This window comes from Physella acuta, unplaced genomic scaffold, assembly GCF_028476545.2.
Source record: "Physella acuta isolate Inbredline_101_S28 unplaced genomic scaffold, ASM2847654v3 ptg000430l, whole genome shotgun sequence".
Classification (NCBI taxonomy): domain Eukaryota; kingdom Metazoa; phylum Mollusca; class Gastropoda; family Physidae; genus Physella; species Physella acuta.
Window position 1 is genome coordinate 229,741 of NW_026731949.1, and position 24,808 is coordinate 254,548.

Here is a 24,808-nt window from a genome sequence, read left to right on the forward strand (position 1 = left end):
AGATATAAAAAACCAAAAGTTGTATACAACAAAGCATATGTACAACAATATGCAACAACCAGTAGGTGATAAATAATATCCAAAAATACAATTCAATTGGAAGTAAAAAAAAAACATGAACATAAAAAAATGTGATTTGCTTGATATCATGTGGCAATTATAGGCGGATAGTAAAAAACCGGACATTAAACAAAAATATTAACTGTCCACACATGTTGCTAAATATAACTCACAACAAGGGCAGATGACTGTGGTGGTGGGCAGACAAATGTCCCCCACAAGGGCAAGTGACTGGTGGGCAGACAAATGTCCCTCTACTTTAGCAGGGGAAATACCTCTGAGCGTATCTTCCCCAGCAGGGTAACTCTTGCTTGAATGTACCATCTCAACAAATAAAATTCGATCAGCTGACGTATAATTTAGCCACCACAACAACAGCGCCACAGTTCAACAATGTAACAGCCGTAAGTATTTTGTTTGGTGAAACCCAAAGTTACAGGCCAGAGTGTAACTACAACACACCCTGTTACATCAAGTTATACACCCCAACACCCCAGGCTTACGGTAGCTGGTACACCTCTTACAGCTACTGTACACCTTTTGGTAGCTATAACTTAAGACACCAAGGATAGCTACCCAACTAAGAGCTATAATAATCCATTATATCCATCTTTAACTTAATTAAAATACATTGATCTACCTAATCCAGTATTAGCTGCTATATAAAACCAATCAGCATCAAGTATAAATGTGTAGACTAAAAGAATGGGATAGAGTAGAACTATTACATTGATATATTTTATAGAACACAACCTTAGCCCCAATGCTCTAGAAAATAAATTTAAAAAAAAATACAAACATTTTATTTTAATAACCACAACTTCAAAAAAATGCTATAAATAGAGGCATTAAGTAGGTCACATCCAAGTAATATCAGGGTATTTTAAAATGTAGTGATATGTCTGGTGTATGTCAATGACGTCTGGTGTATGTCAAATGACATGTCTGGTCTATGTCAATGTCAACTAGACACAACCTAGCCTAGACATGTACACAACCTAACAAAATGTTTCTCAAGTTTTTTTTTTTTTTTCCTTACAAATATCTGGGTGTTTAGTGTAGGCTTCAACATCCCACATCACAAGATAGTAAGGTTTTTGACAGGTTTAGACCAGAGTTGTGTTAAGATAGGACTGAAGGTGATATGCTGTGGTGTGAGGAGTCCACACCCAACGAATCAAATGTGTGTGAGCAACAGCTGATGTTAGATCACATAAATGAGGGAACGAATGGAAACAAAGGGAACTAACTGTGTTAGATATGACATGGGGGGGGGGTGAAATGAAAAAATCCACAATGTGTTCTGTACATTGAGCAGCCAGAAAATGTGAAGATAAAAATGTGAAATGTGTTTGTGGTTTGTTGTTGAAGTCTTGAGGTCAAACAGTCGAGGGCTTGGATCACCTGGTAAATCTCTGCAGGTCAGCCAACAGAAGGGAATAAATAATTGAAATATCACATGATCCTGGTCAATGTTTGAGGGGTTGCCATGGTAACCTAGTGGTGAGGCATCTTCTCATTCTGGATCTGGAAATAACACGCCTGTGGAGGGCAGAGATTACGTCAGTGTGTGACATGACATGGTCAGTGTGTGACATGGTCAGTGTGTGACATGGTCAGTGTGTGACATGGTCAGTGTGTGACATGACATGGTCAGTGTATGACATGACATGGTCAGTGTGTGACATGACATGGTCAGTGTGTGACATGACATGGTCAGTGTGTGACATGACATGGTCAGTGTGTGACATGACATGGTTAATGTCTGACTTTAAAAAGTTTCACCTTAAAAAACTCCAAATTTAGTAAAATGAAAAACATTCTTGTAATAGTCATGACCCATCCCATCCCAACCAGATACATCTTATGTGTTATGATCCCCCACTCTCCAATCATATTTGGACTGTAGTAGCCCCCATCCCATCAATCCAACTTCAGTATTGTCCTACCCCAGACCTTGTGTGCTGTGATATCCCCCCCTTATCTTGAGTGCTCTGACACCCCCCCCCCCCCACATTGAGTGCCCTAATCCCCCCCTACCTAGAGTGCCCTGACCCCCCTACCCTGTGTGCTCTAACCCCCACCCCCCTACCTTGAGTGCTCTAACCCCCACCCCCCTCCCCTGAGTGCTCTAACCCCCCTACCTTGAGTGTTATGACCCCCCCCCCACCTTGTGTGTTATGACCCCCCCCCCTACCCTGTGTGCTCTAGCCCCCCCCCCTACCCTGTGTGCTCTAGCCCCCCCCCCCCTACCTTGAGTGCTCTAAACCCCCCCCCCCCCTACCTTGAGTGTAGTAAACATGAGCCCAAACTCCCCATGCTCCATGTGGGGCTCCATCAGATCCTCTATGACCCTGTGTGCTCTAACCCCCACCCCCCTACCTTGAGTGCCCTGACCCCCTACCATGTGTGCTCTAACCCCCCCCCCCCTACCTTGAGTGTAGTAAACATGAGACCAAACTCCCCATGCTCCATGTGGGGCTCCATCAGATCCTCTATAACATGGATCTCAGCACCAAGATGGTGGATCTTAGCCCGGACCACAACAAACTGGAAGATGGGGAACAGGTCGTCCATACACCACATGTGGTCATCCTTCAAGGCCAAGGTCACCGTCTGAAAGGTGTTGAACATTTTCATCAGTCATTTGATAAAAGTTTGTTTAATTTTGTGATCTGGTTAAACCCTTACCTTAGTGATCTGGTTAAACCCTTACCTTAGTGATCTGGTTAAACCCTTACCTTAGTGATCTGGTTAAACCCTTACCTTAGTGATCTGGTTAAATGTCTGCTCTATAATCTTCAACTTCTCTATTGGACTGAAGGCTGTGCTGTCAACATAGAAGAAAATATAGGTGGGTCAGAGGTGTGGTAGTCAGGGGTGTGGTGGTCAGAGGTGTGGTGGTAAGAGGTGTGGTGGTCAGAGGTGTGGTGGTCAGGGGTGTGGTGGTCAGAGGTGTGGTGTGGTGGTCAGGGGTGTGGTGGTCAGAGGTGTGGTGTGGTGGTCAGGGGTGTGGTGGTCAGAGGTGTGGTGTGGTGGTCAGGGGTGTGGTGGTCAGAGGTGTGGTGTGGTGGTCAGGGGTGTGGTGGTAAGAGGTGTGGTGGTCAGAGGTGTGGTGGTCAGGGGTGTGGTGGTCAGAGGTGTGGTGTGGTGGTCAGGGGTGTGGTGGTCAGAGGTGTGGTGTGGTGGTCAGGGGTGTGGTGGTCAGAGGTGTGGTGGTCAGAGGAGTGGTGGTCAGGGGTGTGGTGTGTGGGTCAGGGGTGTGGTGGTCAGAGGTGTGGTGGTCAGAGGAGTGGTGGTCAGGGGTGTGGTGTGTGGGTCAGGGGTGTGGTGGTCAGAGGTGTGGTGGTCAGAGGTGTGGTGGTCAGGGGTGTGGTGTGTGGGTCAGGGGTGTGGTGGTCAGAGGTGTGGTGGTCAGAGGTGTGGTGAGTGGGTCAGAGGTGTGGTGGTCAGGGGTGTGGTGGTCAGAGGTGTGGTGGTCAGAGGTGTGGTGGTCAGAGGTGTGGTGGTCAGAGGTGTGGTGAATGGGTCAGAGGTGTGGTGGTCAGAGGTGTGGTGAGTGGGTCAGAGGTGTGGTGGTCAGAGGTGTGGTGGTCAGAGGTGTGGTGAATGGGTCAGAGGTGTGGTGGTCAGAGGTGTGGTGGTCAGAGGTGTGGTGGTCAGAGGTGTGGTGGTCAGAGGTGTGGTGGTCAGAGGTGTGGTGGTCAGAGGTGTGGTGGTCAGAGGTGTGGTGAATGGGTCAGAGGTGTGGTGGTCAGAGGTGTGGTGGTCAGAGGTGTGGTGGTCAGAGGTGTGGTGGTCAGAGGTGTGGTGGTCAGAGGTGTGGTGGTCAGGGGTGTGGTGAGTGGGTCAGAGGTGTGGTGGTCAGAGGTGTGGTGGTCAGAGGTGTGGTGGTCAGAGGTGTGGTGGTCAGAGGTGTGGTGGTCAGAGGTGTGGTGGTCAGGGGTGTGGTGGTCAGAGGTGTGGTGGTCAGAGGTGTGGTGGTCCGGGGTGTGGTGGTCCGGGGTGTGGTGGTCAGGGGTGTGGTGGTCAGAGGTGTGGTGGTCAGAGGTGTGGTGGTCAGAGGTGTGGTGGTCAGAGGTGTGGTGGTCAGAGGTGTGGTGGTCCGGGGTGTGGTGGTCCGGGGTGTGGTGGTCAGGGGTGTGGTGGTCAGAGGTGTGGTGGTCAGAGGTGTGGTGGTCAGAGGTGTGGTGAGTGGGTCAGAGGAGTGGTGGTCAGAGGTGTGGTGGTCAGAGGAGTGGTGGTCAGAGGAGTGGTGGTCAGAGGAGTGGTGGTCAGAGGAGTGGTGGTCAGAGGTGTGGTGGTCAGAGGAGTGGTGGTCAGAGGAGTGGTGGTCAGAGGAGTGGTGGTCAGAGGAATGGTGGTCAGAGGTGTGGTGGTCAGGGGTGTGGTGGTCAGGGGTGTGGTGGTCAGGGGTGTGGTGAGTGGGTCAGAGGAGTGGTGGTCAACCCACAACACAACACGTCTGTGTTAAAGAACTAGTTGAAGCTCTACCTGATACATATCTAAGCCCTGACAGGGGAGGGGGGGGGGGTGTCTAAAACCCTAATGTATCTAAATCTATCCCCAGGCTAATTATCTATTGGGCATCAGTGCAATTGTGGCTAAACCAAAACTGGTTAAACCCTAACCTTAGTCTAAATAAAAAAAAAACAATAGGAAAATCAGCGTAAACATTTTATTTACATAAAAAAGTGGACCCATCCACTATCAAAACAAAACAAACCCTCAAGTTCACTACAAGCAACTAGATCTACAACAAAACTATAAAACAAAAGAAACACCCAGCCAAGTTATGACTGTAACTTCTCCATGCATGTAGTGTATAAAACACCCACTGCCAAACCTATCTACTGAAATCACATCTACATGCTCACTGCTATAGGGTAAACAGCTAAACAGAGGGGTCACTTAAATACTCCTTGACCAGCCAGAAGTACCTGTCTATATTCACCATAACATTCATGCACAGATTAGAACACACACACATATATGAATACACAAACAACTCATTCACTCACTCAGACATAGGCCATGTAAACAACACAATGGAGTGTGAAATAAAACGTGACTAGAACATAGAACATGTAAACATGTGACTAGAACATAGAACATGTAAACATGTGACTAGAACATAGAACATGGACATGCGACTAGAACATAGAACATGGACATGTAAACATCTGATTAGAACATAGAACATAGAACATGTGACTAGAACATAGAACATGGACATGTAAATAAAACTATGTAACACAACAGTTCTCACCTGAGCTGTTGTAGTGTGTCCACCGCCTCAGCATAACAAACATCTTTCACAGTGGACAGTTGCTGCAGAGGGGAGAGAATAGGCAATCAATTCTTTCTGCAGCAGTAACAAGCAAGACAGTAAAACAGTATGACACCTGGAATACTTTCTATGATGTGACTAGTGAGACTTCTATGATGTAACTAGTGAGACTATCACTATGACTAGTAAAACAATCTTACCTGTGTTTTGGTTTCAAGAATTTCCTCCAACAGCCAGAAACGTCTGGAAAAAAATTATGGTAAATTAGAAAAGTTGTATAGAACGAGGTCAGAGGTCACAACAATGTGACTTGAACTCTTGACCTCAATCTAAAACTGCAACAAAAAAAGATGGTTGCTTACACCTGAGTGATGCCATCAGCCACACCCTACCTCCTACAATAATTTACTGCTCAATGCCCAGGTATGTCCCCAACTTACCGCTCAATGCCCAGGTATGTCCCCAACTTACTGCTCAATGCCCAGGTATGTCCCCAACTTACTGCTCAATGCCTAGGTATGTCCCCAACTTACTGCTCAATGCCCAGGTATGTCCCCAACTTACTGCTCAATGCCCAGGTATGCCCCCAACTTACTGCTCAATGCCCAGGTATGCCCCCAACTTACTGCTCAATGCCTAGGTATGTCCCCAACTTACTGCTCAATGCCCAGGTATGTCCCCAACTTACTGCTCAATGCCCAGGTATGTCCCCAACTTACTGCTCAATGCCTAGGTATGTCCCCAACTTACTGCTCAATGCCCAGGTATGTCCCCAACTTACTGCTCAATGCCCAGGTATGTCCCCAACTTACTGCTCAATGCCTAGGTATGCCCCCAACTTACTGCTCAATGCCCAGGTATGTCCCCAACTTACTGCTAAATGCCTAGGTATGTCCACAACTTACTGCTCAATGCCTAGGTATGTCCACAACTTACTGCTCAATGCCCAGATATGCCCCAACTTACTGCTCAATGCCCAGGTATGCCAACAATCAATGCCCAGGTATGCCCCCAACTTACAGCTCAATGCCCAGATATGCCCCCAACTTACTGCTCAATGCCCACATATGCCCCCAACTTACTGCTCAATGCCCCCAACTTACTGCTCAATGCCCAGGTATGCCCCAACTTACTGCTCAATGCCCAGGTATGCCCCCAACTTACTGCTCAATGCCCAGGTATGCCCCAACTTACTGCTCAATGCTAAGGTATGCCCCCAATCAATGCCCAGGTATGCCCCCAACTTACTGCTCAATGCCCAGGTATGCCCCCAACTTACTGCTCAATGCCCAGGTATGCCCCAACTTACTGCTCAATGCTAAGGTATGCCCCCAATCAATGCCCAGGTATGCCCCAACTTACTGCTCAATGCTAAGGTATGCCCCCAATCAATGCCCAGGTATGCCCCCAACTTACTGCTCAATGCCCAGGTAAGCCAACAGTCCCATGTCACTCTGCCTGTTTAACTTGGTCACCCTCTCCCAGTATAGGTCATCGTTCCTCTCATTGTAGAGGGCGTAAAGGTCAAACAGGGGCGGGTAAATCTTGGGCAGCATGATCGGGTACAGGAGCCCTGCGGCAGTGAACACCTGCCTGTGGAGGTCAAGGTCAGAACATTCAAGGCATCAAGGCCAAGTAAGAATAATTTGTAATTTGGATGTCAAAGATGCTTTTTTTTAAAAAACAACAGAAAATAGTTATATATGATTTGTCTAAAAATATTCTAGACATCAACAACAAAATGGTGAAAATATCCATGTCATCAATAATTATTAGTTTAACATATAATGTAAATCAAGATAAGCCAAAACTTTTTTTTAAGAGAAAAATACAATTGTATAAAAAAAACAGAAGTGTACCAACAGAGATATTTTGCCAAAGTCAATATCTACTTTACTAAATGAACCAACCACATGCCCCCCCCCCCCCCCACTCACAAGCTGGGGTCCTCATGCTCCAGCCCCTCCCCCCACTCACAGGCTGGGGTCCTTCTGCTCCAGCCCCCCCCCCCACTCACAAGCTGGGGTCCTCCTGCTCCAGCCCCTCCCCCTCCCCCCCCCCACTCACAAGCTGGGGTCCCTCCTGCTCCAGCCCCTCCCCCCACTCACAAGCTGGGGTCCTCCTGCTCCACCCCCTCCCCCCCCCCACTCACAAGCTGGGGTCCTCCTGCTCCAGCCCCTCCCCCCACTCACAAGCTGGGGTCCTCCTGCTCCAGCCCCTCCCCCCACTCACAAGCTGGGGTCCTCCTGCTCCAGCCCTTCCCCCTTTCCCCCACACCCCCCCCACTCACAGACTGGGGGTCCTCCTGCTCCAGCCCCTCCCCCCCCCCACTCACAGACTGGGGTCCTCCTGCTCCAGCCCCTCCCCCCCACTCACAAGCTGGGGTCCTCCTGCTCCAGCCCCTCCCCCCCCCCACTCACAGACTGGGGTCCTCCTGCTCCAGCCCCTCCCCCCCACTCACAAGCTGGGGTCCTCCTGCTCCAGCCCCTCCCCCCCCCCACTCACAGACTGGGGTCCTCCTGCCCCCCCACTCACAGACTAGGGTCCTCCTGCTCCAGCCCCTCCCCCCACTCACAAGCTGGGGTCCTCCTGCTCCACCCCCTCCCCCCCCCCCACTCACAGACTGGGGTCCTCCTGCTCCACCCCCTCCCCCCCCCCCCACTCACAAGCTGGGGTCCTCCTGCTCCACCCCCTCCCCCCCCCCCCCCACTCACAGACTGGGGTCCTCCTGCTCCACCCCCTCCCCCCCCCCCACTCACAGACTGGGGTCCTCCTGCTCCACCCCCCTCCCCCCCCCACTCACAAGCTGGGGTCCTCCTGCTCCAGCCCCTCCCCCCACTCACAAGCTGGGGTCCTCCTGCTCCAGCCCCCCCCCCCCCCACTCACAAGCTGGGGTCCTCCTGCTCCAGCCCCTCCCCCCACTCACAAGCTGGGGTCCTCCTGCTCCAGCCCCTCCCCCCACTCACAGACTAGGGTCCTCCTGCTCCAGCCCCTCCCCCCCACCTCACAAGCTGGGGTCCTCCTGCTCCAGCCCCTCCAGCCCCCCCCCCCCACTCACAAGCTGGGGTCCTCCTGCTCCAGCCCCTCCCCCTCCCCCCCCCCACTCACAAGCTGGGGTCCTCCTGCTCCAGCCCCCCCCCACTCACAGACTGGGGTCCTCCTGCTCCAGCCCCTCCCCCCACTCACAAGCTGGGGTCCTCCTGCTCCAGCCCCTCCCCCCCCCCCCCCCCACAGACTGGGGTCCTCCTGCTCCAGCCCCTCCCCCCACTCACAAGCTGGGGTCCTCCTGCTCCAGCCCCTCCCCCCCCCACTCACAAGCTGGGGTCCTCCTGCTCCAGCCCCTCCCCCCCCCCCCACTCACAAGCTGGGGTCCTCCTGCTCCAGCCCCTCCCCCCCCCCCCCACAGACTGGGGTCCTCCTGCTCCAGCCCCTCCCCCCACTCACAAGCTGGGGTCCTTCTGCTCCAGCCCCTCCCCCCACTCACAAGCTGGGGTCCTCCTGCTCCAGCCCCTCCCCCCCCCACTCACAAGCTGGGGTCCTCCTGCTCCAGCCCCTCCCCCCCCCCCCCCCACAGACTGGGGTCCTCCTGCTCCAGCCCCTCCCCCCACTCACAAGCTGGGGTCCACCTGCTCCAGCCCCTCACCCCCCCCCCCCCACTCACAGACTAGGGTCCTCCTGCTCCAGCCCCCTCCCCCCCCTCAACAAGCTGGGGTCCACCTGCTCCAGCCCCTCACCCCCCCCCACTCACAGACTAGGGTCCTCCTGCCCCCCCCCCCCCACTCACAGACTAGGGTCCTCCTGCTCCAGCCCCTCTATAAACTCTCTGGCCTCCTCCGTTTGTCCTGGGGATGTGATCTCTCCTGTCCCTGGGGTAGACATGGATGGGGCCACCATTGGCGGGCAGGGCAGGGAACAGAATCCTGGGGGGAGATGATAAACAATGGGGAGATGATGTCAACACAATGGGGAGATGATGTCAACACAATGGGGAGATCATGTCAACACAATGGGGAGATGATGCAACACAATGGGGAGATGATGTCAACACAATGGGGAGGTCATGTCAACACAATGGGGAGATGTTGTCAACACAATGGGGAGATGATGTCAACACAATGGGGAGATCATGTCAACATAATGGGGAGATCATGTCAACACAATGGGGAGATGATGTCAACACAATGGGGAGGTCATGTCAACACAATGGGGAGATGATGTCAACACAATGGGGAGATGATGTCAACACAATGGGGAGATGATGTCAACACAATGGGGAGGTCATGTCAACACAATGGGGAGATGATGTCAACACAATGGGGAGATGATGTCAACACAATGGGGAGATCATGTCAACACAATGGGGAGATGATGTCAACACAATGGGGAGATGATGTCAACACAACGGGGAGATGATGTCAACACAATGGGGAGATGATGTCAACACAATGGGGAGGTCATGTCAACACAATGGGGAGATGATGTCAACACAATGGGGAGATGATGTCAACACAATGGGGAGATCATGTCAACACAATGGGGAGATGATGTCAACACAATGGGGAGATGATGTCAACACAATGGGGAGATGATGTCAACACAGAGTGAAATAAAACATATCACTAGTTGAATGGATGAACTCAACACATGCACATGTTGACACAGGCTGCTATATAGCAACAGACAGGGAATAATTGGGTCAGGTTGTATGAGAGGACACTGTCAAGTTGTGGGGGTGTTCTGTACACACTAGTACACACAGTTTCTGTAATGGGAGACACACTGTAGACCTCCTTAATTCTGTACCTGACAACCCTGTGTGTACCTGACAACCCTGTGTGTACCTGACAACCCTGTGTGTACCTGACAACCCTGTGTGTACCTGACAACCCTGTGTACCTGACAACCCTGTGTGTACCTGACAACCCTGTGTGTACCTGACAACCCTGTGTGTACCTGACAACCCTGTGTGTACCTGACAACCCTGTGTGTACCTGACAACCCTGTGTGTACCTGACAACCCTGTGTGTACCTGACAACCTTGTGTGTACCTGACAACCCTGTACAGCCTGCGGATGTATGACAGCACCTCCAGGACAGCGTGGTGCAGCAGACGCGGGTGAGCACCCACTCCGATGTACGAGGCCCTGAAGACATCCACCAGCGTCTCCATCAGTTTCCCCAGCGGATGGTAGATGGTATCAAACGCCTGGAAGGGATGGTACAGCCATCAGCTACATCTGACCCACACAAACTGTCACATGACCCACATAAACTGTCACATGACCCACATAAACTGTCACATGACCCACATAAACTGTCACATGACCCACACAAACTGTCACATGACCCACACAAACTGTCACATGACCCACACAAACTGTCATGTGACCCACACAAACTGTCACATGACCCACATAAACTGTCACATGACCCACACAAACTGTCATGTGACCCACACAAACTGTCATGTGACCCACACAAACTGTCATGTGACCCACACAAACTGTCATGTGACCCACACATGTGACCTACCCTACACAAGTAAACAGAGATGTCTGTGGTCATGTGACCTACCCTACACAAGTAAACAGAGATGTCTGTGGTCATGTGACCTACCCTACACAAGTAAACAGAGATGTCTGTGATTGTCTCTGTAGTCAGCTGCTCTGTACCATGGAGAGGAATCTTCTCCAAACCTTCCAGAGTTTTCTCTTCCATCTTCAGCTTGCTGGGGGAGCTGAGGGAAGGGGGAGACAATGTGCATTCAGGTAAACAAATGACTGGCGTGGGGGAAACACAAGCAAAGTATTGGGAAAAAAAGATTTGTTTAATAATCACTTACATGCCCTATAAAACTGACACCTGACATGCCCTATAAAACTGACAACTGATGCCCTATAAAACTGACCACTTACATGTCCTATAAAACTGACCATTGACGCCCTATAAAACTGACCACTTACATGCCCTATAAAACTGACCACTTACATGCCCTCTAAAACTGACCACTGACGCCCTATAAAACTGACCACTTACATGCCCTATAAAACTGACCACTTACATGCCCTATAAAACTGACCACTGACGCCCTATAAAACTGACCACTGACGCCCTATAAAACTGACCACTTACATGCCCTATAAAACTGACCACTGACGCCCTATAAAACTGACCACTTACATGCCCTATAAAACTGACCACTGACACCCTATAAAACTGACCACTTACATGCCCTATAAAACTTACCACTTACATGCCCTATAAAACTGACCACTTACATGCCCTATAAAACTGACCACTTACATGCCCTATAAAACTGACCACTGACACCCTATAAAACTGACCACTTACATGCCCTATAAAACTGACCACTGACGCTCTATAAAACTGACCACTTACATGCCCTATAAAACTGACCACTGACGCCCTGTAAAACTGACCACTTACATGCCCTATAAAACTGACCACTTACATGCCCTATAAAACTGACCACTTACATGCCCTATAAAACTGACTACTTACATGCCCTATAAAACTGACCACTGACGCCCTATAAAACTGACCACTTACATGCCCTATAAAACTGACCACTTACATGCCCTATAAAACTGACCACTTACATGCCCTATAAAACTGACCACTGACGCCCTATAAAACTGACCACTGACACCCTATAAAACTGACCACTTACATGCCCTATAAAACTGACCACTGACGCCCTATAAAACTGATCACTTACATGCCCTATAAAACTGACCACTGACGCCCTATAAAACTGACCACTGACGCCCTATAAAACTGACCACTGACGCCCTATAAAACTGACCACTGACGCCCTATAAAACTGACCACTTACATGCCCTATTAAACTGACCACTGACGCCCTATAAAACTGACCACTTACATGCCCTATTAAACTGACCACTGACGCCCTATAAAACTGACCACTTACATGCCCTATAAAACTGACCACTTACATGCCCTATAAAACTGACCACTGACGCCCTATAAAACTGACCACTTACATGCCCTATTAAACTGACCACTTACATGCCCTATAAAACTGACCACTGACGCCCTAAAAAACTGACCACTTACATGCCCTATTAAACTGACCACTTACATGCCCTATAAAACTGACCACTGACGCCCTATAAAACTGATCACTTACATGCCCTATAAAACTGACCACTGACGCCCTATAAAACTGACCACTGACGCCCTATAGAACTGACCACTTACATGCCCTATAAAACTGACCACTTACATGCCCTATAAAACTGACCACTTACATGCCCTATAAAACTGACCACTTACATGCCCTATAAAACTGACCACTGACGCCCTAAAAAACTGACCACTTACATGCCCTATTAAACTGACCACTTACATGCCCTATAAAACTGACCACTGACGCCCTATAAAACTGACCACTTACATGCCCTATAAAACTGACCACTGACGCCCTATAAAACTGACCACTGACGCCCTATAGAACTGACCACTTACATGCCCTATAAAACTGACCACTTACATGCCCTATAAAACTGACCACTTACATGCCCTATAAAACTGACCACTTACATGCCCTATAAAACTGACCACTTACATGCCCTATAAAACTGACCACTTACATGCCCTATAAAACTGACCACTGACGCCCTATAAAACTGACCACTGACGCCCTATAAAACTGACCACTGACGCCCTATAGAACTGACCACTTACATGCCCTATAAAACTGACCACTTACATGCCCTATTAAACTGACCACTTACATGCCCTATAAAACTGACCACTGACATGCCCTATAAAACTGACCAATGACGCCCTATAAAATGACCACTGACATGCCCTATAAAACTGACCACTGACATGCCCTATAAAACTGACCAATGACGCCCTATAAAAATGACCAATGACGCCCTATAAAACTGACCACTGACATGCCCTATAAAACCGACCACTTACATGCTCTATAAAACTGACCAATGATGCCCTATAAAACTGACCTATGACGCCCTATAAAATGACCACTGACATGCCCTATAAAACTGACCACTGACATGCCCTATAAAACTGACCAATGACGCCCTATAAAAATGACCAATGACGCCCTATAAAACTGACCACTGACATGCCCTATAAAACTGACCACTTACATGCCCTATAAAACTGACCAATGACGCCCTATAAAACTGACCACTGACGCCCTATAAAACTGACCACTTACATGCCCTATAAAACTGACCACTGACGCCCTATAAAACTGACCACTTACATGCCCTATAAAACTGACCACTGACGCCCTATAAAACTGACCACTTACATGCCCTATAAAACTGACCACTGACGCCCTATAAAACTGACCACTTACATGCCCTATAAAACTGACCACTGACGCCCTATAAAACTGACCACTTACATGCCCTATAAAACTGACCACTGACGCCCTATAAAACTGACCACTTACATGCCCTATAAAACTGACCACTGACGCCCTATAAAACTGACCACTTACATGCCCTATAAAACTGACCACTGACACCCTATAAAACTGACCACTGACGCCCTATAAAACTGACCACTTACATGCCCTATAAAACTGACCACTGACGCCCTATAAAACTGACCACTTACATGCCCTATAAAACTGACCACTGACGCCCTATAAAACTGACCACTGACGCCCTATAAAACTGACCACTTACATGCCCTATTAAACTGACCACTGACGCCCTATAAAACTGACCACTTACATGCCCTATTAAACTGACCACTGACGCCCTATAAAACTGACCACTTACATGCCCTATAAAACTGACCACTTACATGCCCTATAAAACTGACCACTGACGCCCTATAAAACTGACCACTTACATGCCCTATAAAACTGACCACTGACACCCTATAAAACTGACCACTGACGCCCTATAAAACTGACCACTTACATGCCCTATAAAACTGACCACTGACGCCCTATAAAACTGACCACTTACATGCCCTATAAAACTGACCACTTACATGCCCTATAAAACTGACCACTGACACCCTATAAAACTGACCACTTACATGCCCTATAAAACTGACCACTGACGCCCTATAAAACTGATCACTTACATGCCCTATAAAACTGACCACTGACGCCCTATAAAACTGACCACTGACGCCCTATAAAACTGACCACTTACATGTCCTATAAAACTGACCATTGACGCCCTATAAAACTGACCACTTACATGCCCTATAAAACTGACCACTTACATGCCCTCTAAAACTGACCACTGACGCCCTATAAAACTGACCACTTACATGCCCTATAAAACTGACCACTTACATGCCCTATAAAACTGACCACTGACGCCCTATAAAACTGACCACTGACGCCCTATAAAACTGACCACTTACATGCCCTATAAAACTGACCACTGACGCCCTATAAAACTGACCACTTACATGCCCTATAAAACTGACCACTGACACCCTATAAAACTGACCACTTACATGCCCTATAAAACTGACCACTTACATGCCCTATAAAACTGACCACTTACATGCCCTATAAAACTGACCACTTACATGCCCTATAAAACTGACCACTGACACCCTATAAAACTGACCACTTACATGCCCTATAAAACTGACCACTGACGCTCTATAAAACTGACCACTTACATGCCCTATAAAACTGACCACTGACGCCCTGTAAAACTGACCACTTACATGCCCTATAAAACTGACCACTTACATGCCCTATAAAACTGACCACTTACATGCCCTATAAAACTGACTACTTACATGCCCTATAAAACTGACCACTGACGCCCTATAAAACTGACCACTTACATGCCCTATAAAACTGACCACTTACATGCCCTATAAAACTGACCACTTACATGCCCTATAAAACTGACCACTGACGCCCTATAAAACTGACCACTGACACCCTATAAAACTGACCACTTACATGCCCTATAAAACTGACCACTGACGCCCTATAAAACTGATCACTTACATGCCCTATAAAACTGACCACTGACGCCCTATAAAACTGACCACTGACGCCCTATAAAACTGACCACTGACGCCCTATAAAACTGACCACTGACGCCCTATAAAACTGACCACTTACATGCCCTATTAAACTGACCACTGACGCCCTATAAAACTGACCACTTACATGCCCTATTAAACTGACCACTGACGCCCTATAAAACTGACCACTTACATGCCCTATAAAACTGACCACTTACATGCCCTATAAAACTGACCACTGACGCCCTATAAAACTGACCACTTACATGCCCTATTAAACTGACCACTTACATGCCCTATAAAACTGACCACTGACGCCCTAAAAAACTGACCACTTACATGCCCTATTAAACTGACCACTTACATGCCCTATAAAACTGACCACTGACGCCCTATAAAACTGATCACTTACATGCCCTATAAAACTGACCACTGACGCCCTATAAAACTGACCACTGACGCCCTATAGAACTGACCACTTACATGCCCTATAAAACTGACCACTTACATGCCCTATAAAACTGACCACTTACATGCCCTATAAAACTGACCACTTACATGCCCTATAAAACTGACCACTGACGCCCTAAAAAACTGACCACTTACATGCCCTATTAAACTGACCACTTACATGCCCTATAAAACTGACCACTGACGCCCTATAAAACTGACCACTTACATGCCCTATAAAACTGACCACTGACGCCCTATAAAACTGACCACTGACGCCCTATAGAACTGACCACTTACATGCCCTATAAAACTGACCACTTACATGCCCTATAAAACTGACCACTTACATGCCCTATAAAACTGACCACTTACATGCCCTATAAAACTGACCACTTACATGCCCTATAAAACTGACCACTTACATGCCCTATAAAACTGACCACTGACGCCCTATAAAACTGACCACTGACGCCCTATAAAACTGACCACTGACGCCCTATAGAACTGACCACTTACATGCCCTATAAAACTGACCACTTACATGCCCTATTATACTGACCACTTACATGCCCTATAAAACTGACCACTGACATGCCCTATAAAACTGACCAATGACGCCCTATAAAATGACCACTGACATGCCCTATAAAACTGACCACTGACATGCCCTATAAAACTGACCAATGACGCCCTATAAAAATGACCAATGACGCCCTATAAAACTGACCACTGACATGCCCTATAAAACTGACCACTTACATGCTCTATAAAACTGACCAATGATGCCCTATAAAACTGACCTATGACGCCCTATAAAATGACCACTGACATGCCCTATAAAACTGACCACTGACATGCCCTATAAAACTGACCAATGACGCCCTATAAAAATGACCAATGACGCCCTATAAAACTGACCACTGACATGCCCTATAAAACTGACCACTTACATGCCCTATAAAACTGACCAATGACGCCCTATAAAACTGACCACTGACGCCCTATAAAACTGACCACTTACATGCCCTATAAAACTGACCACTGACGCCCTATAAAACTGACCACTTACATGCCCTATAAAACTGACCACTGACGCCCTATAAAACTGACCACTTACATGCCCTATAAAACTGACCACTGACGCCCTATAAAACTGACCACTTACATGCCCTATAAAACTGACCACTGACGCCCTATAAAACTGACCACTTACATGCCCTATAAAACTGACCACTGACGCCCTATAAAACTGACCACTTACATGCCCTATAAAACTGACCACTGACGCCCTATAAAACTGACCACTTACATGCCCTATAAAACTGACCACTGACACCCTATAAAACTGACCACTGACGCCCTATAAAACTGACCACTTACATGCCCTATAAAACTGACCACTGACGCCCTATAAAACTGACCACTTACATGCCCTATAAAACTGACCACTGACGCCCTATAAAACTGACCACTGACGCCCTATAAAACTGACCACTTACATGCCCTATTAAACTGACCACTGACGCCCTATAAAACTGACCACTTACATGCCCTATTAAACTGACCACTGACGCCCTATAAAACTGACCACTTACATGCCCTATAAAACTGACCACTTACATGCCCTATAAAACTGACCACTGACGCCCTATAAAACTGACCACTTACATGCCCTATAAAACTGACCACTGACACCCTATAAAACTGACCACTGACGCCCTATAAAACTGACCACTTACATGCCCTATAAAACTGACCACTGACGCCCTATAAAACTGACCACTTACATGCCCTATAAAACTGACCACTTACATGCCCTATAAAACTGACCACTGACACCCTATAAAACTGACCACTTACATGCCCTATAAAACTGACCACTGACGCCCTATAAAACTGATCACTTACATGCCCTATAAAACTGACCACTGACGCCCTATAAAACTGACCACTGACGCCCTATAAAACTGACCACTGACGCCCTATAAAACTGACCACTGACGCCCTATAAAACTGACCACTTACATGCCCTATTAAACTGACCACTGACGCCCTATAAAACTGACCACTTACATGCCCTATTAAACTGACCACTGACGCCCTATAAAACTGACCACTTACATGCCCTATTAAACTGACCACTTACATGCCCTATAAAACTGACCACTGACGCCCTATAAAACTGACCACTTACATGCCCTATTAAACTGACCACTTACATGCCCTATAAAACTGACCACTGACGCCCTAAAAAACTGATCACTTACATGCCCTATTAAACTGACCACTTACATGCCCTATAAAACTGACCACTGACGCCCTATAAAACTGACCACTTACATGCCCTATAAAACTGACCACTGACGCCCTATAAAACTGACCACTGACGCCCTATAGAACTGACCACTTACATGCCCTATAAAACTGACCACTTACATGCCCTATAAAACTGACCACTTACATGCCCTATAAAACTGACCACTTACATGCCCTATAAAACTGACCACTGACGCCCTAAAAAACTGACCACTTACATGCCCTATTAAACTGACCACTTACATGCCCTATAAAACTGACCACTGACGCCCTATAAAACTGACCACTTACATGCCCTATAAAACTGACCACTGACGCCCTATAAAACTGACCACTGACGCCCTATAGAACTGACCACTTACATGCCCTATAAAACTGACCACTTACATGCCCTATAAAACTGACCACTTACATGCCCTATAAAACTGACCACTTACATGCCCTATAAAACTGACCACTTACATGCCCTATAAAACTGACCACTGACATGCCCTATAAAACTGACCACTGACATGCCCTATAAAACTGACCAATGACGCCCTATAAAAATGACCAATGACGCCCTATAAAACTGACCACTGACATGCCCTATAAAACTGACCACTTACATGCTCTATAAAACTGACCAATGATGCCCTATAAAACTGACCAATGACGCCCTATAAAATGACCACTGACATGCCCTATAAAACTGACCACTGACATGCCCTATAAAACTGACCAATGACGCCCTATAAAAATGACCAATGACGCCCTATAAAACTGACCACTGACATGCCCTATAAAACTGACCACTTACATGCCCTATAAAACTGACCAATGACGCCCTATAAAACTGACCACTGACGCCCTATAAAACTGACCACTTACATGCCCTATAAAACTGACCACTGACGCCCTATAAAACTGACCACTTACATGCCCTATAAAACTGACCACTGACGCCCTATAAAACTGACCACTTACATGCCCTATAAAACTGACCACTGACGCCCTATAAAACTGACCACTTACATGCCCTATAAAACTGACCACTGACGCCCTATAAAACTGACCACTTACATGCCCTATAAAACTGACCACTGACGCCCTATAAAACTGACCACTTACATGCCCTATAAAACTGACCACTGACGCCCTATAAAACTGACCACTTACATGCCCTATAAAACTGACCACTGACACCCTATAAAACTGACCACTGACGCCCTATAAAACTGACCACTTACATGCCCTATAAAACTGACCACTGACGCCCTATAAAACTGACCACTTACATGCCCTATAAAACTGACCACTGACGCCCTATAAAACTGACCACTGACGCCCTATAAAACTGACCACTTACATGCCCTATTAAACTGACCACTGACGCCCTATAAAACTGACCACTTACATGCCCTATTAAACTGACCACTGACGCCCTATAAAACTGACCACTTACATGCCCTATAAAACTGACCACTTACATGCCCTATAAAACTGACCACTGACGCCCTATAAAACTGACCACTTACATGCCCTATAAAACTGACCACTGACACCCTATAAAACTGACCACTGACGCCCTATAAAACTGACCACTTACATGCCCTATAAAACTGACCACTGACGCCCTATAAAACTGACCACTTACATGCCCTATAAAACTGACCACTTACATGCCCTATAAAACTGACCACTGACGCCCTATAAAACTGACCACTTACATGCCCTATAAAACTGACCACTGACGCCCTATAAAACTGACCACTTACATGCCCTATAAAACTGACCACTTACATGCCCTATAAAACTGACCACTTACATGCCCTATAAAACTGACCACTGACACCCTATAAAACTGACCACTTACATGCCCTATAAAACTGACCACTTACATGCCCTATAAAACTGACCACTTACATGCCCTATAAAACTGACCACTGACACCCTATAAAACTGACCACTTACATGCCCTATAAAACTGACCACTTACATGCCCTATAAAACTGACCACTTACATGCCCTATAAAACTGACCACTTACATGCCCTATAAAACTGACCACTTACATGCCCTATAAAACTGACCACTGACGCCCTATAAAACTGACCACTTACATGCCCTATAAAACTGACCACTTACATGCCCTATAAAACTGACCACTGACGCCCTATAAAACTGACCACTGACACCCTATAAAACTGACCACTTACATGCCCTATAAAACTGACCACTTACATGCCCTATAAAACTGACCACTGACACCCTATAAAACTGACCACTTACATGCCCTATAAAACTGACCACTTACATGCCCTATAAAACTGACCACTTACATGCCCTATAAAACTGACCACTTACATGCCCTATAAAACTGACCACTGACACCCTATAAAACTGACCACTTACATGCCCTATAAAACTGACCACTTACATGCCCTATAAAACTGACCACTTACATGCCCTATAAAACTGACCACTTACATGCCCTATAAAACTGACCACTTACATGCCCTATAAAACTGACCACTTACATGCCCTATAAAACTGATCACTTACATGCCCTATAAAACTGACCACTTACATGCCCTATAAAACTGACCACTTACATGCCCTATAAAACTGACCACTTACATGCCCTATAAAACTGACCACTTACATGCCCTTGATGTCTTTTAAAATTTTTCTGCCAGCAGAGACCATGACGGCCACGACCTCCCACGCCCTCTCTGTGTCAGCCTGGGTCAAGGTCTGGGCAGAGTGACCTTGACCTAGAGAGGACTCTGTGTGAGAGAAAATATCTTTCCACTTGACGTCAGCGGGGACACACAGGCGGCCGAAGTACCTGGCAACAAAAACATGGATGACAAACTTGGTGACAAAAACAGATGACAAACCTGGCGACAAAAACAGATGACAAACCTGGTGACAAAAACAGATGACAAACTTGGTGCGGTAGACATAAACATTTATATTAAGTGTCAGAAGACATAGCACATTTCAACAGTCACATTAAAATTCTACCTTCTGTTGCAAAAGATTTTACTTATTATAGTGAATTATAGTCCAAGTAAATAGACAACTAAATTTGAGACCACCAAGCCCTTATATATTTGTAGTGCTGAAGATCATCTGTTCCTCATGCTAGCACAGTACCCAGAAGCCTTCACAACCTCTCCCTTCTCATGTTCATTATATCTGAATATATTTGTTTAAATTATATTTTAAAATAACAAGGCTATCTTTATAAAGCTGATACCAGTAACACTCTGTTGATTTTCCTGAACTTCATTCAGGTACTGATTAAAGCTGAGTAAACTCAGGGAACAATTTGATCAGACTAATGACACGACTGTCACGGCATGTATTTAAGGTTTAAACACACCTGTGGTTGCGGGTTCATGAAAATATGAACCAGAACTCTAGTTTGCATAACTTAATAACTTGATTTACATGGGAAGAATATGGATGAACAGTGTATTGCCTTCACATACACAATGAAATAAAGTATGGCAGAACAAGCTGCGGTCAAGCGTTAAAGCTAATAGATGAGAGAATTCATCTGAGCACACATTTCTCAGACATAGTCACATCTTGCATGAATTTCTGTGGTAGCTGTGGGGTGGCTCCTGAACATCACAACACGGGTTATATAGCTCTATATTTTCTTACTCCAGTCAGAGCTCAAAAACCATGATAAACAATGACTGCTCGCTCAAGCATTCACTTCCATTGTCCAGGTATTTAACCATCATACACAATTCACACAAATACAGTCTGATACAGCAAGAACAAAAAAGAATGGGATGGCACAGTGAAGCACAAGCTCACATTCAAATTTTGGTTTCTTAGAGTTTGTAGGATGGCCACTCTGCTGAAATAGGTACCTGCGTAAACAGGTGAACTCTACTTCCTCTGCTATGAGGATCATCAGTTCTATGTGTTATTCTAGAGTTGTGATATATTAGACCTGCTATATCAGACATTAGTTAATGATGACAAATGATATAAATGATGACAAATGATATAAATGATGACAAATGATATAAATGATGACAAATGATATAAATGATGACAAATGATAACAATGATGACATATGGTATAAATGATGACAAATGATATAAATGATGATAAATGATATAAATGATGACAAATGATATAAATGATGACAAATGATATAAATGATGACAAATGAAAACAATGATGACATATGGTATAAATGATGACAAATGATATAATGATGACAAATGATATTAATGATGACAAATGATATAAATGATGACAAATGCTAACAATGATATCAATGATGATACGTGCTATGACTGACTTTGAGGTGATGTTTGCTGGGTGGGTCAGCTTGACCTCGCTCTCGTAAGGTGTGGGTGACTTAATGAACGTGCCATTAATCTTCAGGCCCTCGTTAAGTGATCCGTTAAAGTTTCCCTCCAGTTTGTCCCCAGTGGCCAGGGTCAAGGTGCCCTGGATGAGAATGTGTTGGTCAGTGATGAGAATGTGTTGGTCAGTGATGAGAATGTGTTGGTCAGTGATGAGAATGTGTTGGTCAGTGATGAGAATGTGTTGGTCAGTGATGAGAATGTGTTGGTCAGTGATGAGAATGTGTTGGTCAGTGATGAGAATGTGTTGGTCAGTGGTGAGAATGTGTTGGTCAGTGATGAGAATGTGTTGGTCAGTGATGAGAATGTGTTGGTCAGTGATGAGAATGTGTTGGTCAGTGGTGAGAATGTGTTGGTCAGTGATGAGAATGTGTTGGTCAGTGATGAGAATGTGTTGGTCAGTGGTGAGAATGTGTTGGTCAGTGGTGAGAATGTGTTGGTCAGTGGTGAGAATGTGTTGGTCAGTGGTGAGAATGTGTTGGTCAGTGATGAGAATGTGTTGGTCAGTGATGAGAATGTGTTGGTCAGTGATGAGAATGTGTTGGTCAGTGATGAGAATGTGTTGGTCAGTGATGAGAATGTGTTGGTCAGTGATGAGAATGTGTTGGTCAGTGATGAGAATGTGTTGGTCAGTGATGAGAATGTGTTGGTCAGTGGTGAGAATGTGTTGGTCAGTGATGAGAATGTGTTGGTCAGTGATGAGAATGTGTTGGTCAGTGATGAGAATGTGTTGGTCAGTGATGAGAATGTGTTGGTCAGTGGTGAGAATGTGTTGGTCAGTGATGAGAATGTGTTGGTCAGTGATGAGAATGTGTTGGTCAGTGATGAGAATGTGTTGGTCAGTGATGAGAATGTGTTGGTCAGTGGTGAGAATGTGTAGGTCAGTGGTGAGAATGTGTTGGTCAGTGATGAGAATGTGTTGGTCAGTGATGAGAATGTGTTGGTCAGTGATGAGAATGTGTTGGTCAGTGATGAGAATGTGTTGAAGCGTGGTGAGAATGTGTTGGTCAGTGATGAGAATGTGTTGGTCAGTGATGAGAATGTGTTGGTCAGTGATGAGAATGTGTTGGTCAGTGATGAGAATGTGTTGGTCAGTGATGAGAATGTGTTGGTCAGTGATGAGAATGTGTTGGTCAGTGGTGAGAATGTGTTGGTCAGTGATGAGAATGTGTTGGTCAGTGATGAGAATGTGTTGGTCAGTGATGAGAATGTGTTGGTCAGTGATGAGAATGTGTTGGCCAGTGATGAGAATGTGTTGGTCAGTGATGAGAATGTGTTGGTCAGTGGTGAGAATGTGTTGGTCAGTGATGAGAATGTGTTGGTCAGTGATGAGAATGTGTTGGTCAGTGATGAGAATGTGTTGGTCAGTGGTGAGAATGTGTTGGTCAGTGGTGAGAATGTGTTGGTCAGTGGTGAGAATGTGTTGGTCAGTGATGAGAATGTGTTGGTCAGTGATGAGAATGTGTTGGTCAGTGATGAGAATGTGTTGGTCAGTGGTGAGAATGTGTTGGTCAGTGGTGAGAATGTGTTGGTCAGTGATGAGAATGTGTTGGTCAGTGATGAGAATGTGTTGGTCAGTGATGAGAATGTGTTGGTCAGTGATGAGGTTTGAACAAAGAGCTGACACAAGGACTCACAGGTAATTTCTAATTAATTAATTACAATTTCAAGTACGCATTATATGAACTATCAATTAAAACAATAAAAGCAGTTGATGCGCCCCATAAAAGCACACATAACACATCCAACACACTACACACCTTGCCAGAGAGATGTGTTATACCGAAGAAGTCGCCCTCGTACAGCATGTTGTCGTCAGAGATCATCAGACCAAAACCCTGGGGGTGGGGGAGGGGGGGGAGAGAGAAATTACACATTAGACTTTTGCTGTATTAATAATTTATGTACCTATCTGTTAAACATTCATTATTTGTGATCTTGTCCAATGTTGACAGACTCAAGGTCAAGGTTGTTTGTCAGAATGTCACAGTGACTTACTGTCATCTTGCTCTGGACAAAGTTCCCTTCAAAGTACATGCCATCCAGGGTCACCATGACACCGTTGCCATGGCGATAGTCCTCCACCCACAGCCCCATGTACTTTTCACCTGCATGTAACAGCAATCTAATTAGTTTGTTTTTAATCAACATCCATCCAATCCTTTACCAAAACCATTCAAATTAATTATTTTAATTAGCATTTAGTCAATCTTTTACCAACACCATCCAGTCAATCTTTTACCAACACCATCCAGCCGCCAATCATTTAGTAACA

The 24,808-nt window shown here is 46.3% G+C and overlaps 1 protein-coding gene across 1 annotated transcript in view; it reads right to left on the bottom strand.

The window, feature by feature from the left end:
* Nucleotides 1-297: 297 nt before the first annotated feature.
* The window catches only part of LOC131942868 (alsin-like), a 36,395-nt gene continuing 11,884 nt past the window's right edge, over nt 298-24,808 (bottom strand). The window contains exons 11-24 of the mRNA XM_059302827.1: nt 24,532-24,641; nt 24,294-24,371; nt 22,467-22,618; nt 20,798-20,983; nt 10,967-11,087; nt 10,399-10,556; nt 9,141-9,270; nt 7,886-7,911; nt 6,767-6,943; nt 5,551-5,593; nt 5,330-5,391; nt 2,827-2,890; nt 2,494-2,676; nt 298-1,602 (exon numbers count right to left, since the gene is read on the bottom strand). Of these exons, the coding sequence (XP_059158810.1) occupies nt 1,558-1,602; nt 2,494-2,676; nt 2,827-2,890; nt 5,330-5,391; nt 5,551-5,593; nt 6,767-6,943; nt 7,886-7,911; nt 9,141-9,270; nt 10,399-10,556; nt 10,967-11,087; nt 20,798-20,983; nt 22,467-22,618; nt 24,294-24,371; nt 24,532-24,641 (1,535 nt within the window). The 3' untranslated portion in view covers nt 298-1,557. The remainder of the gene's footprint in view (nt 1,603-2,493; nt 2,677-2,826; nt 2,891-5,329; nt 5,392-5,550; nt 5,594-6,766; nt 6,944-7,885; nt 7,912-9,140; nt 9,271-10,398; nt 10,557-10,966; nt 11,088-20,797; nt 20,984-22,466; nt 22,619-24,293; nt 24,372-24,531; nt 24,642-24,808) is intronic.